At 59.2% G+C, this 15,546-nt stretch overlaps 1 protein-coding gene across 3 annotated transcripts in view; it reads left to right on the forward strand.

Moving 5' to 3' along the window:
• Positions 1-40: 40 nt before the first annotated feature.
• Positions 41-15,546, forward strand: part of GAK (cyclin G associated kinase) — a 49,418-nt gene continuing 33,912 nt past the window's right edge. For 2 of the 3 annotated variants that reach the window (XM_018044353.1, XM_018044354.1), the window contains exons 1-5: positions 41-298; positions 11,357-11,418; positions 12,092-12,151; positions 13,008-13,122; positions 15,062-15,204. In XM_018044353.1, the coding sequence (XP_017899842.1) occupies positions 154-298; positions 11,357-11,418; positions 12,092-12,151; positions 13,008-13,122; positions 15,062-15,204 (525 nt within the window). In that variant the 5' untranslated portion in view covers positions 41-153. Of the gene's footprint in view, positions 299-11,356; positions 11,419-12,091; positions 12,333-12,975; positions 13,123-15,061; positions 15,205-15,546 lie in introns of all 3 variants that reach the window. The other variant, XM_018044356.1, reaches the window with a different exon arrangement.

The raw sequence follows: 15,546 nt of genomic DNA on the forward strand, positions 1-15,546 counted from the left end.
GCGCCGGCGCTCTTCCGGGCGGGTCGCGCCCCCCGCGCCTGCGTCGCGGCGTCGGGCGGAAGCTGGTGCGGCTCGCGAGCGGCGGTTGCCGAGCGGACCCGGACGCGCGCGGACCCCGAGCCCTCGGGCCGGCGCCCGCCGCGGGCCGCCGCCATGTCGCTGCTGCAGTCCGCGCTCGACTTCCTGGCGGGCCCGGGCTCCCTGGGGGGCGCGGCCGCCCGCGACCAGACGGACTTCGTGGGGCAGACGGTGGAGATGGGCGAGCTGCGGCTGCGGGTGCGCCGGGTCCTGGCCGAAGGTGAGGGCGGCCGCGGCCGGCCGGGCGGCGACTGCGGGGGACGAGGCCGGCCGCGGGTCGGGCACTTCCGTGAGGGAGGCTCGGGGCCAGGCCGGGCCCTGGCGGCCGTGCCGGCGGGTGCGGGCCACCCCCGGCCCGGGCGGAGGCTGGCCCGGCGGGCGGGGCTCCACGCGGCTGGAGGCTGGAGTCTGCAGGCGGGCGGTGCGGCGGGCGCAGGCGAAGCCGTGGCCCCTCTCGCTCCGAGGGCCACGGCGGGTGGGCGGACGCAGGGCCGGCCGCCTGGCTGACAGGGGCTCGGGCGTGGGTGGCCGTGGCCCTGGCCTCCCCAGGTGCGGGGACACACGGTGCGGCGCCCGCTAGCCGCGCTGCCTCTTCGCCCCTGAGCGTGCCTTTCCCCGACCTGCGTCTGAGTCCCCAGGCGAGTTTCCGCAGGACGAGCCGACAGGTGTGACCGCTGCGGACCTTGCTTGGCAGGCCGGGCAGGGCCGTCTTTGGTACTTCCGCGTGCCCTCTCTGGCTTCCTGAATGCCCTCGTTACTTCACGCAGAGCTGCTCACGCCTGTTGGCGCAGCAGGGCTGCGCCAGATCTTGCTCCTTTGTCTGGCCCGGCAGATTCCCCTAGCCGTGGCACTCGGCAGCTGAAGGCGTGGCTGTGGGGCCGGTGCTGAAGCCTGAGGTACCCCCCTGATTTCGCACTCTCGCTGCCAGCTGTGCTCAGTTTGAGCTGGGCAGTGCTGACTGTTCTGGGGCCCTCCTTCCTAAAGTCCTCAGGTGGTGCTAAGGCCAGAGCACCACCACACATTTTTTCTCCACTGTCAGAAACATTTTGGGTGTGACTGGGTGAGAAAGCCTCAGGCTCTTTCCGAAGAGGAGGCCAGTGTATCTAGTAATGAGAAGTGTCCCCCGCCCGCCCCCCCCACCGCCCCATCAGTTCGTTTATTCTGAAAATACCAGGCAAGTGTTTTGATTCTTTAAGAAATTCACAGTGCACAGTACGTGGTTTCTACTTTGTGGAAGTTCAGGTGAGACACAGGCGCTCTGATGACTGGAGGTCAGCAAAGTGCAGGGGGTCCCCTGGTGGGTAGACAGTGGGCTCAGCTGCAGGGCTGGCGGAGGAGTGGGGGCTGGAGGGGGTAGGGGAGGTGGCTCAGGGAGACAGGAAGCTCCTGCCAGTGGCTTCACCCGAGGATGAAGACCAGCGAGAGCGAGTGCCCGCCCTGGCTGTGCAGACCTGCTCCTTCGTTCCCCCAGGAGGTCAGGAGCCGTAGATTTCCTGCCCGTAAACTGAAGTGGTAGCCTAGGGCTTGTGGAGCTCGTGCAGCTGTTTCTGAACTGGGCCAGTAGGAAACCTTTGTAAGTTCTTCATGTAAAATAGCAGCTTGAGGACGTGGGCTGTGGGCTGCTTCTATAAACACGGGGAAGGGCGGCTCAAAACTCCTGGGCATCTATGTGGACAGTTGCAGAATTTTTCAGGTTTTAGAAAGGTAGAGTGTAGCCTGTGGGTCCTGGGATACACCGCTGAGAGTTGGGAAACAGTCACATCATCAAATGTACTAATACTTAATACTCCTGTAATTAAGTAAGTATTCTCATTGTGGGGTAATTAGGTCTTCAAATAGCCCCGTATCAGTTCATGTCAGGGTTGCCCCAGCTGAGTCTCTCGCCAGGTTTTGCTCTCAAATGATTCTCCAGGCAAGAGCACTGGAGTGGGTAGCCCTTGCCTTCTCCAGGGGATCTTCTTGACCCAGGGATCGAACCCAGGCCTCCCACATTGCGGGCAGACGCTTTGCCCTCTGAGCCACCAGGTAAGCTGGTGTATAACTAGGTCTTCAGATAGCCCCATATCAGTTAATGTCAGGGTTGCCCTAGCTGAGTTTCTCATCAGGTTTTGCTCTCAAATGATTTAGGGAGAAAGCGTTGGTTTTCATAACTTTTTGCAATTTATAGCCTGAAATGGGTTGTTGGGTAGAACTATGGAGCTAGATAGCTTTTCAGAGTTTGTTCTAAATTTTCACTTTTTAAGAACAAACGGGCTTCCCTGGTGGCTCAGACGGTAAAGAATCTGCCCCCAGTGCAGGAGACCCAGGTTTGATCCCTGGGTCTGGAAGATCCCCTGGAGGAGGGAGTGGCAGTCCACTCCAGTGTTCTTGCCTGGAGAATTCCGTGACAGAGGAGCCTGGTGAGCTGTAGTCCTTGGGGTCGCAAAGGGCCGAACACGACAGAGCGCCTGACACACTGGCACCCCGCGGCGGCAGGGGCGTCGGGCGCCGCCGCGCTGCCGCGCGGCCGACGGGCATCCACGGCGGCAGGGCGTCCGCGGCGGCAGGGGCGTCCGCGGCGGCAGGGGCGTCGGGCGCCGCCGCGCGGCCGAGGGGCGTCCATGGGGCCTGTCCTGACTGCAGGAGGGCACGGGGGCGGGTGTGATGGAGGAGAGGACTGGGCCCTCTTCTGCAGGGCCCCGCCACCTGGTGCCTGGGGGGCTTGTCGGGGGCCATGGGGCTGTGGCAGCCCCTGTGGACCCCCCTTTCCACGTGGGAAGCGTGGGTGAGCCCTGAGCCCCACGGCTCACCGGTCTTGGAGTTCTGGTGTCTCTCGCTTGAGCGTTGGGATCTTGTCAGCCCTCTGTCTTTGCCCTTGACCCTGGAGCTGGAGGCCTGAGTGCGGAGACCCTTCTCTGCCAGGGAGGGTTCCTAGTGGATGTTTCTTCCCTAGACACCACAGAGCACACAGCCAGGTCTCCACCGCAGGGCTGTGGGCTCAGGTGGCCTCTTGTGGCCCTCAGGACACAGTGGCCCCCGTCTCGTGTCCCTCTTAGCTGGCGCTACCCCTGGCATGCTGGTGGCTTTAAGGTCAGCCTTTAATCGTGGCAATAGTGCCCAGCATAGAACAGTAGTGACCCCACAGCAGCACTTGTGGGGTCCTGGCTGCGTGGCGGTGGTCATGGTGGTGCTGAGCTCAGGGCTGTTGGGAGCTCACCAGGCCACCAGGGGTGCCGGTGGAGTCGGGCGGGAGCCCACGAGAGGCTTTGGTCCGATGGAAGGCATGGGTCCGTCTCAGGTGAGTCCTGCCGGAAGTGGTGTCCAGAGGGAACCCTTGTAAAAGCAGCTGCTGGCGCGGGGCCGCTGGGGGCCGGCTGGGAGCCCAGTGCAGAGGCCGCCGCGCCGCGAGGCCTGCGGTCCGTCCCCAGCACCGTCTGCGGGCGCCTGGGGGCCCGGGGAGGTCACCCTGGGTGGGACTCTGCGGGGAGGCGCGCTCCTCCTCCTGCTGTCTGGGCCTGCTCCCCTCCAGGGCCCTGTCTGCGTGAGCGTGCCTGTCCCTGCAGGAGGGTGATGAGCGTGTGTGTAGTGGGGCTCCTGGACTTCCACGCCATGGGAGAGTCTGCTTCTCTGCAGCAGTGCTGAGAAAGTGTGTCAGGGTCGCCTGGCCTGCTTCCCATGTGCGGTGCCACCCGGCCTGGGGCTTGCTGTCCTGCCAGCGGGCCCCACCTCCCCTGGCTCCTGTCTGTGACCCTGCGCTGTGGGAGGGATGGCCACCTGCCGCCACGGAGGCCCTGCTGGACTTGAGCCGCCCCCAGCCTCCTCATTTTAGCTGGTGTAGGGAAAGAGCAACTTAGCCAGGATGGTGGGGTCAGCCTCTCGCCCCACGTTTTGTAAACATATGGTTATACAGCAGCCGGGATCAGGTACAGAGGTGCTCACGCCTCAACGATACACGCGCCATGCTGTGCCCATTCGGCCACGGGTCACTTCTGGTCTATAGGCGTGTGCAAGCCCCGCCTGAGGAGTCCTTGGTCTGCACTGGGGCAGCCTGGAGAGAGCGAACGTGCGTCCTGTTCCTGCCGCTCCTGGACTTCTCTTCCAGCTTCCCTGCTCGCACCTCGCCTGTCCTGGGTTCAGTGAACAGCGAGATACAGCAAGACAGTTGGCGTAGGCGGCAGGATGCCCAGCGGCAGGGGAGCCTGAGGCTCCAGTGGATGGAGGAAGCCGGCGGCCCCCGCAGAGCGGGCGGTGCAGGTGGCTGCGGCCTCTGGGCCTGGGCCGTGGCGGCTGGGTGCGCTCGGGTGGCCGGGCGAGCCTGGAGCTTGGGCCCCTCTCCTGCTGTGGGCCTTGGTGTGTCTTCCCGCTTGGGGCTCCTGTGAATAAAACTCGTGAGGGGGTGTGCACCGTGTGCGCGCGAGCACGTGTCCTCCTTTCTCTCAGGCACAATGCCCGGGAGTGGCCTGTGGGCTTCTAACCGGACAGAGGGTTGACTTTGCATGAAACGGCCAGACGCCCTCCGCTGGGGCTTTGCCGCCTCCTGCCCCACAGCCTCCCCAGCGCACGCCTGTCCCGATTGTTCCCGTGCTCCAGGGCGTGCAGCGGCTGAGTCTGCATTTCTCCAGGGTACTATGTTGAACATTTTTTCACCCATTAATTAGCCACTTGTGTATCTTTTTTTGTGTGTAAAACGTTTCTTAAAACCTTTTTTCTACTTTTTTTGGGGGGCAGGGGTTGTGGGAGTATTTTTTTCTAACTGTGGTATAATGAGAATTTCATGACTACTCACAGATAAACCTGGGAGTATCTGTTGTGGATCCAAGTCTGGTTTTTATAGAACACACACACACACAGAGACACACACATGTTTGGGGAAGAGAAGGTGAGCCGTTCGCTGATTGCAGAATATCAGTTCAGTCGCTCAGTCGTATCCAACTCTTTGTGACCCCATGGACTGCAGCACGCCAGGCCTCCCTGTCTATCACCAACTCCTGGAGCTTACTCAGACTCATGTCTGTTGAGTCGGTGATGCCATCCAGCCATCTCATCCTCTGTCGTCCCCTTCTCTTCCTACCTCCCATCTTTCCCAGCATCAGGGTCTTTTCTAGTGAGGCAGTTCTTCACATCAGGTGGCCAGAGTGTTGGAGCTTCAGCTCAGCATCAGTCCTTCCAGTAAATATTCAGGACTGATCTTCAGGATTGACTTGTTGGAACTCCTTGCAGTCCAAGGGACTCTGAAGGGTCTTCTCCAGCACCACAGTTCAAAAGCATCAATTCTTCGGCACTTACTTTCTTTACAGTCCAACTCTCACATCCGTGCATGACCACTGGAAAAACCATCGGTTTGACTAGGTGAAGCTTGGTCAGCAAAGTAATGTCTCTGTTTTTTAATATGCTGTCTAGGTTGGTCGTAGCTCTTTTCCCAAAGAGGAAGCGTCTTTTAATTTCATGGCTGTAGTCAGCAACTGCAGTGATTTTGGAGCCCAAAAAGTAGTCTTTCACGGTTTCCACTGTTTCCCCATTTATTTGCCATGAAGGGGTGGGACCAGATGCCATGATCTTCGTTTTCTGAATGTTGAGCTTTAAGCCAGGCTTTTCACTCTCCTTTTTCACCTTCATCAAGAGGCTTTTTAGTTCCTCTTCACTTTCTGCCATGAAGGTGGTGTCGTCTGCATATCTGAGGTGATTGATACTTCTCCCGGCAATCTTGATTCCAGCTTGTGCTCCATCCAGAACATACCCAGCCGGCACCCCTCTCTGTGTCTTACGTGCTGGCGCCCCTGTGTTTTAGACACTTTTCCCCTGAGGTCGCTGCAGGCTTGCGTGGAGCCAGGAGAGGAGACGCAGACAGGCCTGGGCGCACTGCCTGGTGCCGGTGTCTAGAAAGACCGTGGCTCCAGGCGGGATTCGCAGTGTCCATCCCCATGGGGATCCCTGTGCACCCCCAGAGAGCAGCAGCCTGCCCCCCCCCGTCCTTTGTGCTCTGAAGAATTCTGTGTGAATGGGGTCCCGTGGAACCGCTCAGAATTGGCTTCTCTCACCCCGCATGATTCTCTGGGGACCATCCGCGTGCCTGTGCCCTAACTTTCTTTTGTCTCTGCAGAGCAGTCCATGGTGTGGAGACACCCTAGTTTGCTCCACTTTTCACCCACTGAAGGACATCTGGGTTGTTTGCAGGTTTTTTGTCTGAAATAAAGCTGCTGTAAGCACCCACGTGCAGGTCATTGTATGGCTGTGTTCATCTTTCTGGAATAAGTGCACAGGTGTTGGTCACGAGGCAGTTGGCACCGTGTTTTTAGAGAGCTGCCCGCCTGTCTGTAGAGCTCCGTGCTGGCTGCGCTCGCCCGTCGGCGGAGGGGCTCCTGCTCGTGCTCGGCTGCTGCGCCGGCCGCAGGCTGCAGCCTGAGGTCAGGGAGCGGGTGGGCGCCTAGGAGCTCTCTCCCCTTGGCTGTTCTCGCTCCCTTTACTCTGAGGACCCCAGTCCTGTTTCATCCGGGCCCCACCTTCTGACCTCATTGAACGTCACCCGCACACCCTGTCTCCAGATCCAGCCCCGTTGGGGTTAGGGCTTCAGCTTGTGACTTCTGGGGGACACAGTTGAGTCTGCTGCAAAAAGGGGTCAGATTCTCTGCGTCCCTGCCAGCGTTTTGTGCTGTGTTTGGTGGTCATTCTGGCAGGTGTGTGGTGATGTCTCATTGAGGCTTTGGTCTGCGTTTCCCTAAACACTCCTGCTTTGCTCATTTCCGCCTGCCCGCCCTCACAGGTGGAGCGCCTCTGTGTCCTCTGCCTCTTTTCCAGTCATCTCTCACCGTTGAATTGTGAGCGCTTCTCGAGTCCTCTGTCCAGGGTGGTAGCCAAGTGGTTCCTCTCAGGCTGCTGAGAACAGGGTCTGTTCAGGCCTCTGAACAGGGTCTGTTGTGGATCCAAGGCTCTAACTTTGATGGAGTCTATCCTGTCGCTTTTTGTTCCTGAGTCCTGCTGTCGCTGCCTGGTCTGAAAACTTTGCTGAGCTGTGCATCGCCAGGATTCTCTCCTGTGCCGTCTCATGGTTTGACACTTGTATGCTTGAGTTACCGTGTAAGGTTTAGGCTGAAGTTCTTTATTTTGCCTGAAGTATTTTCCAGTTGAAAACACCATCCTTCTGAAGCTGCTTTTGCAACTTGGGTGGTTTGTGTGGTTCTGTTTCCAGCGCTTTTCTCTTTTGCTCCATTGATCCACAGTCTGCCCGCCCACCAGCACCACAGTCTGCGTTACTGCAGCTATACGAAATTCGAAATTGGTTTTTGGTTAGGAAAAAATTTTAAATGCAGAAAAGTAGAAAGGCCAACAGCAGAACAGACACCTTTGTCCCCGCTCTCCAGGAGAAAGCGAGGGGGGGGCGGGGAGCCGGCCTAAAGCCAGCATTCAGGAACGGGGATCCTGGCATCAGGTCCCACCCCTCCCTGGGAAACAGATGGGGAAACCGTGGGAACAGCGTCAGACTTCACTTTTTGGGCTCCAAAATCACTGCAGATGGTGGCTGCAGCCATGAAATTAAAAGACGCTTACTCTTTGGAAGAAAAGTTATGACCAACCTAGATAGCATATTCAAAAGCAGAGACATTACGTTGCTGACTAAGTTCCGTCTAGTCAAGGCGATGGTTTTTCCAGTGGTCATGTATGGATGTGAGAGTTGGACTGTGAAGAAGGCTGAGCGCCGAAGAATTGATGCGTTTGCACTGTGGTGTTGGAGAAGACTCTTGAGAGTCCCTTGGACTGCAAGGAGATCAGCCCTGGGTGTTCTTTGGAAGGACTGATGCTGAAGCTGAAGCTCCAGTACTTTGGCCACCTCATGCGAAGAGTTGACTCACTGGAAAAGACTCTGATGCTGGGAGGGATTGGGGGCAGGAGAAGGGGACGACCCAGGATGAGATGGCTGGATGGCATCACCGACTCGATGGACGTGAGTCTGAGTGAACTCTGGGATTTGGTGATGGACGGGGAGGCCTGGCGTGCTGCGATTCATGGGGTTGCAAAGAGTCGGACACGACTGAGTGACTGAACTGAACTGAACTTTGAAAATGGATTCCCTCGTAGCTCAGTTGATAAAGAATCTGCCTGCCATGCGGGAGACCAGGGTTCGATTACTCGGTGGGAAAGATCCCCTGGAGAAGGAAATGGCAACCCACTCCAGTATTCTTGCCTGGAGAATCCCATGGACAGAGGACCCTAGTGGGCTACAGCTTATGGGGTTCAAAGAGTCGGACACGACTTAACTAAACCACCGCCAACTTTAAAAAGGTCATCTTTGGTTCCCGAGCTTTTCCTGACGGTGGAGCACCGCAGACGCGAGGTTCCGCTGGCCCGCTGCGTCTCCTCGTCTCTCTGGAGGCAGCCCCCGCTGTGAGCTAGGGCGAGTCCTTCCTGCTCACCTTTGCGCTTCCTCTGCCTGCGCTGTGTTCAGACAGCGCGGGATCTTGCTGTGGGTGTCAGTTGTAAGTGGCTGTGCTTTCATCTCTGAAGAGTTTGTCGTTGTGACCTGCTGGTTAGCTCAGAACACCGTTCTGGTTCCCGCTGTGCCAGACACCGTCCTGGGTGCCTGTGACGGAAGTGCGGACAGCTCGGACGGTGTTTCTGCTTCGCGCTCATGGCCTAGTGGGAGAGACAGGGAACAAGCGTGCAGATAGAGTCAGGTGTCAGAGAATGCTGGGGAGGAGGAGCGGGGTCGGGGCGTGGGGGCGAGTCAGGAGCGAGGCGAGGGCCGTCGGGCCAGGCCCTGCGGGGCTGTGGCCAGGCCGTGGCCCCGGGCAGTCGTGGGCCTGCTGGCTGCGGAGGCGCGGTGGGCGGCCCCGAGGATCCGCTAGCCCCGCGGAGGCCGCCCTTCTGTCCTGGACGTTTCTGGCGGAGCCCTTAGGAGCGCTGCTGTGTGGCCTCGCCGTCTGCAGGTGAAGGCAGCGTTAGTGCTTCCGCTCGGTGTCCTCCCAGCTCTGTGTCCTCCCAGCTCTTGTGTCCTCCCAGCTCTGTGTCCTCCCAGTGTCCTGCACTGTCGGGCTTGCTGATACACTGTTGCATTGCAGCTCTGAGAGCAGCAGAAATCCTTGCTTGTTCTTGATCTGAGAGGACCTTTAAGTCTTGAGTTAGCTGTTAGTTTTTCGTGGTTGCCATTTCTTAGGTTGAAGAAGTTTCTGCTTCAGTTCCTAGTTTGATGACCACTTTAAAATTTTGCTCTTTTGAAGGATTATGACGGGGCTCTGCCCGTGGGCAGAAGCTTTCTCGGTGTCTGTCGAGGTGACCCGCCCTCCCTGTCTATAGTGGTTCCCGGTGACTGTGAGCCTTGCGCGCCTGGGTGGCCCTGGCGTGCTGCCCTTACTGCGCACTGCCAGAATCACTCCTGGTGCTTCCTGGTCTCTGATCCCTGTGCTAGTGAGTGATTCTGATCCGTAATCGCGTGCTCATTGTTCTCTCTGCCTCAAAAAAGACTCTGGGAACTGCCCTCCCCTCTCAGCACAGGCTCCGCATGAGGCGGCTGTCCTCCCCTCACGCACTTGTTGCTCTGAATTCGCCGGTGGAGCCGTCTGTCGTCTGCTTCTGTTTTCTGCCTTTTCGTTTGTTTCTTCTCATCTGGTTTTATGTGGACTCATGTAACGTTTTAACAGCTGTGTGGAAATGAAAATGACAGTGACTGCATATATGTGGAACCACTGTAAGTATGTTCCACCTGTGTGTTCACGTGTGTGTGTGTGTGTCTGCAGCTGTCGCTGTGGAGGTGGTGAACAAAGCCGTCGCCCCCACGGTTTCCTCCTTGCTCCCGGGCTCATCTGCTTTCTGTTGCTGCGGGTGCTCTGGCCCCTCGGCCTCCCGTGACTGGAGCCGCGTGCGCGCGCCTCTCCCGCCTGCTGCTCCTCAGCGCGGCTGCAGCAGTGCGTCCCGCCACGTGAGGACGGCCGCTCCACCCGCTCGCCCTTGACGGACACGGCTTGTTCCCGCTGGGGCTGCTATGAGCATGCTTGTACGAGTCTTTGTGAGGACGTGTGCCCTTATTTTTCCTGGAGTTGGTGTGTGTTTAGCTTTTGAAGAACTCTCCAAACTGTCTTCCAGAATGATGATACCATTCTGAATTCCTGTGGGCAGTGTATAAGCGTGCAGTTGCTCCACACCTCAATCAATATTTGGTAGGTCGGTTTTAAAATTTTTAGATGTTCTAATAGGTGTATAGTAGTATCCTTGTCGTTTAAATATGCATATCCCTGGAATGACATTTTTTCTTGTGGTTACTTGCCATCTATTTATCTTGGTTGAGTGTCTTTTTGCATATTTTGCCCCTTAAAATGTTGTTGAACTGAACTTTGGATTTTCTGTATATTTTCTGGATAGAGGTCCTTTGCCAGATGGGTGATTTGCGAGGTACAGTTAGGGACTTGTCTTTTCAAGCTCTCAACAGTGTTTCCAAAAATCAGTAAAAACCATCTTTAATGAAGTCCATTTATCACGTTTGTCATTTATCGGTCACACTGCTTGCCTGATGTGGGGTTTGTCAAGATGGTTGATTTTCTGTACGTTGCTCTTACGTCCCACAGCCTTCCTGAGCTCGTTTATTGCTGGTAGCAGCTTGAAGAAGTGGGGATCGGCTTGTCTACATAGACAGGCATGTTGCTTGTTGTCTCCTTTCAGTCTGGATGCCTTTTATTTCTTTTCTTGCCTGATTGCACTGGCCAGCGCTTCCAGCGTGATGCTGAACGGCAGTGGTGAGAGCAGGCCTGATGCCTGCCTTGCCCTGGTCTTCTTAGAGGGAAGCGTCAGGCGTCCCCCGAGTGTGGTGTTCGTGGAGGGGCTTCCAGAGATGCCTTCATCAGGCTGAGCAACTGTCCTTCTGTTCCCGTTTGCTGAGGGTTTTAACTTTCATGGTGAAATTTTCCACCGTAGGACGCTAGAAAAGGCTAAGAAGTCAAACTAAAAATAATCGAATTACATTGATTAAACCAGCTTTACTTAGTTGTGATGTATTAGCCTTTTTATAATTGTTGGGTTTGATTTGCTAACATTTTGTTTTCCGTAGCATTAACGATCTGTCAGGAATCCTGTCATCCACGTTTGTGTGTGGTACGAGTCACTTGTTTCCAGAGAACTGGCATTGATTGTGTTGATTTTCCTGCCCTGGTCTCTGCCTGTGAACAGGGTGTGTGGAAGGTGGTCACGTGGACCAGGGCTACCGTCACGGCGGAACACAGACTCCTGGCCACAGTCCAGTTTGTACCTCTCTCAGTCAAGGTATTTTTGAAGCTAGATGTTAAATAAAACTGATACATATTTTTCTCGTTTTTAGGAGGGTTTGCGTTTGTGTATGAAGCTCAAGATCTGGGAAGTGGCAGAGAGTATGCATTGAAGGTAATAGGGGGACTAAGGCTTCGCGGGTCTCCCCGTGTTCCAAAGGAAGGGAGTCTCAAGTGACACTGTCTGCGGAGGCTTGTCCCCGCCCCTGTGGTTTATGTCCCTTCTTTACAGTCTGTGTCTACTTGTTACAGTTGATTCTTCTGCAGTCTTAGAGGACTTGAAAGCTGTGGGTTTCAGCTTTGGGGCGGCCAGGGAGGGGAATCAGAACTGCCAAAGTAAGGGTTCCAGGAACACCAGGCGTTCGAAAGCCAGTGGTGTAAAGTCGCGCACGCACAGCGTGCCTGTGAGCCGGGCTCTTGGGCGGGCTGCTGGCTGTGCCTCGAGGTCTGTCCCGAGGCTCAGGGGGCCTGCTTGGCCGCAGGGGCAGTGGCCGTCTTGGGGTGTGGCTGGGCTGGGGCGTGCACTTGGGCTCTGGGGCCCAGAAGTAGACCTATGTCTCTCATTTTCCTCCAGCCTGTTGGGTGAGAAGCCTCCTGTTTTTAGTTTTCCTTACATCCTTGGATCACAGAGAACCGTTTCTGAGGCCCTTTAACCGGGCAGGTTTCTCTGTGGGTCAGATGTTAACACGCAGTCAGGCGGGGGCAGCCCTAAGAGGCACTGCGTGTGCTCAGTGAGAGCAACCCGATAAGGCCCTTAACCTTCCCTCATCCGTTATTTCCCGCTGCAGAGACTGCTGTCCAATGAAGAGGAGAAGAACAGAGCCATCATTCAGGAAGTGTGTTTCATGGTATCCTTTTCCAGGGGCTGAGCCCGAGCGCGAGCCCGTGGGGAGGCCCGCCGCCCGCTGTGCTGCCCTCGGCTGCCGGCTGCCCCGTGACGCCTCTCTGTGTGTGCTTCATTGGACTTGCCCGTAGCCCGTGTCTAGTAGGAAGGAGTTTTCTCCCTTGTTCTTTACCCTCAGAGTAATGGTAAGAGATTCATAGCATTGGGAAAAACAGCATCGTTCCTGCCAGGAGGCCTCAAGCCGGGGGTGGGCAGCTCCCTGCCTCCGCCCTGCCGCTTGCCCAGTGACCTGATGCGCTGCCCGAGTCACTCAGCTCCCTGCCAGCCCTGGCGCCCTGGGCTCCGTGTTGCTCTCTGAGCAGCCCCTTGGTGCCTTCACCCTTCCCGGAGGGCAGGGCCCTGGGCGTCCGTGCGTGGTGCCTGGATCGGCAGGCTTGTCTGGCTGGCTCTCCACTCCCACACACGTCCCCCTGGAGCTGGAGTCTCGCCCTTTGCTTTTGGCATCTGTTCCCTTCATCTCGAAGCTCTGTCCGCTGTGAGCCTGCCGGCCCCAGGCCTGAGGGTCCTCACTGCGCTGGGCTTCCTGGGGCCTCCTTCAGCCTCACCTGCTACCCCACCCAGCCCCTGGCCAGGTGTGTGGCTGACGGGGGGCAGGGGCCTGCAGCGCCTTCCCTCGCATTGTGCCTGTGCCTTCCTGTCCTCCTGGCTGCCTCCCACCTGCTCCCCGCACTGTTTTTGTGGTCATGTGCTCAGATTGTCCTTAGTTGGAGTTGGTGTTCTGACTTCAGTGTCTTAATGTCCTGTATATATTTGTTTTTAAACATGCAGACTTACATTCTCCTTTAACGAGACACGTGCAGAAAAAACTTTCAGGCCACCCAAACATTGTCCAGTTTTGCTCTGCAGCATCGATAGGGAAAGAGGAGTCGGACACTGGGCAGGCAGAGTTCCTGCTGCTCATGGAGCTCTGCAGAGGTGAGGTGCCCGCGGCTCGGCACCACCCAGCAGGCGGAACGGCTGCTGGGGTCTCCTCTCCGGAGACACGGTGGTCTTCAGGGAGAGAGCGGCGCCCTGCCTGGCAGGGAGCTCTTTGAGTGGCTGCATCCACCCCCCCGCCCCCCCCCAGGCTGAGAGCAGCGCTGTGGCCGGAAGTGGGCGGGGCGGGCGGGGCCGCAGAGCGGCGCCCTCACCAGCCCAAGGCGGTGGCGCTTGCTGTGCTCTGAGAGGAAGACTTGTGTCCGCTGACAGCAGCGGGGAGGCGGTGCTCTCTCACGGCGTCTTGGGGCAGAGTGGGCGAGTGGGTGGGCAGGGGGCGCCCCGGGAGAGGTGAGGCTTCTGTCGGCTGCAGAACCAGGGTCCCCGCCTGGAGGGTCGGGCTCCTCTCATCCCGCACTGAACCTCTGCCCTGTGCTGGGCCCGTGTGGGCAAGACAGCTCTTGGAGCTGGGCAGCACATCTGAGGCCCGGCAGGCGTGGAGGACTGGCCAGAGGGTCTGGAGCTCGGGCAGGGGCCCCCAGACGCCCTGCTTGTCTACCTGCCACCGGCAGTGCGTGGGGCTGTTGCGAGGCCAGGGGAGAGCGGGGAGACTGAGGCAGGGGGCTCCCCGGAAGGGAGGGAAGAAAGCAGCCCGAGGGGTCATGACCCCCAGAGGAGTGAACCAGGAAGAGGGCAGGGGCTGTGAGTGCGGGCGTCTTTCTGCGAAGAAGAGCAGAAATGAGTTGTGTGGCGGTTGCCGGGGGTGGGGGGTGTACCGGGGACCACAGCCAGGAGGACAGGATCCCCACCCTGAGCGGAGGGGACCGGGACCCCATCCCAGGTGGAGAGCCCAGGACCCGGGGTGCAGGGTGCTTTTGTCCCAGCAGCGTGGGCACCTGGGCTCCTGTGGGGACTGGTGTGTGGGATCCTGTCCGGCGCTGGTCGTGCTGCGGGCGCCTCTCCTGGGTGCTCACAATGCGATATGGGTGCTCAGCTCAGGTCGGGCGCTTGGCTCTTCACTTAGCTGGTGGTTGGCATCACTGTCTTTCACCTGCAAGAAAGAGGTGCCTGCTCACTGAAGACAGCATCACGTGTGAGCTTATGAAGCGGGCTGCTGCCTGCAAGCCTGCTGCGTCCGCGCCCCTCACGTTCACATGCGCCCCTGGGAGGCGTCCTGGGGGCGGGGCCGGGGTCGCAGGGGGCGGGGAGAGTGCTGGTCACGGGGCCTTGTGGCTGAGTGGCACTGCTCTTTGGTTGCACGTCGAGTGGGGCCGGGGGGTCCCATAACGTGCGGAGCTCATCTCCGGGAGCGGAGGCAGCCTGGGGCCCTGGACAAGTGTGTGCAGGCTAGGCTCTCGGAAGAGGCTTTGGGACGTCCAGGGCAAGAGCAGGGTCGGGGTACCAAGGCAGGTGAGTCGTTGGTCCTGGGAAGGTGGCCAAGCAAAGACAGCACACGGTTGTGGAGGGAGCCCCGGTGGGAAGGGCCAGTGGCCCCGGGCTCCAGCCAGTTCCAGCAGGACTCAGGTCCCTGTGCCAGAGACAGGAAGGAGTGCCTCGAGGCGGGGACCCCTCGGGGGGGAAGCCTGGGGTGGGGGCCCAGAGCCTGGCCACCCTTTCTGTGCGGCATGGAGGGCGTAGCCACTGAGATCTCAGGTGAGCAGCCGAGGACCGGTTACCTAAGGGCTCAGCGGTCGTCTCTCCAGAGGTGTCTGCCGGGATGTGCACGTTCGGGGTCGTGGTCCCTGCAGCTGCTGCGTCAGGAAGGCTCCGGAGTCGGAGGCCTCTGCTGCTGCGGGGCCGACTTCCCCTCCAGGGCTCTGTAGTCCCAACCGGGTGCTGGCTGGAGGGCAGGGCCGCACCACGGTGGGTGCGGGAGGGCAGCAGGCCCGGGCACTCGCTTCGGCAGTTCCCTGGTGATGTGAGTTTGATTCTCTTTTAGGGCAGCTGGTGGAATTTTTAAAAAAAGTTGAATCGAAAGGTCCGCTCTCGTGCGACACCGTCCTGAAGATTTTCTACCAGACGTGCAGGGCGGTGCAGCACCTGCACAGACAGAAGCCGCCCATCATCCACAGGGACCTCAAGGTGGGGCCCCGCCCTCCGCAGCCGCCGTGCCCCGCCCGCCGCGCCCCGCCCCGCCCGCCCCCCCCCCCCCCCCCCCCCCCCCCCCCCCCCCCCCCCCCCCCCGCCCGCCCGCCGCGCCCCGCCCCGCCCCGTCATCCACAGGGACCTCAAGGTGGGGCCCCGCCCCCCACAGCCGCGGCGCCCCGCCCCGCCCCGCCCTGTCATCCACAGGGACCTCAAGGTGGGGCCCCGCCCTCCGCAGCCGCCGTGCCCCGCCCGCCCGCGCCCCGCCCCGCCCCGTCATCCACAGGGACCTCAAGGTGGGGCCCCGCCCCTCACAGCCGCGGCGCCCCGCCCCGCCCC

This window comes from Capra hircus, unplaced genomic scaffold, assembly GCF_001704415.2.
Source record: "Capra hircus breed San Clemente unplaced genomic scaffold, ASM170441v1, whole genome shotgun sequence".
Classification (NCBI taxonomy): Eukaryota; Metazoa; Chordata; class Mammalia; order Artiodactyla; family Bovidae; genus Capra; species Capra hircus.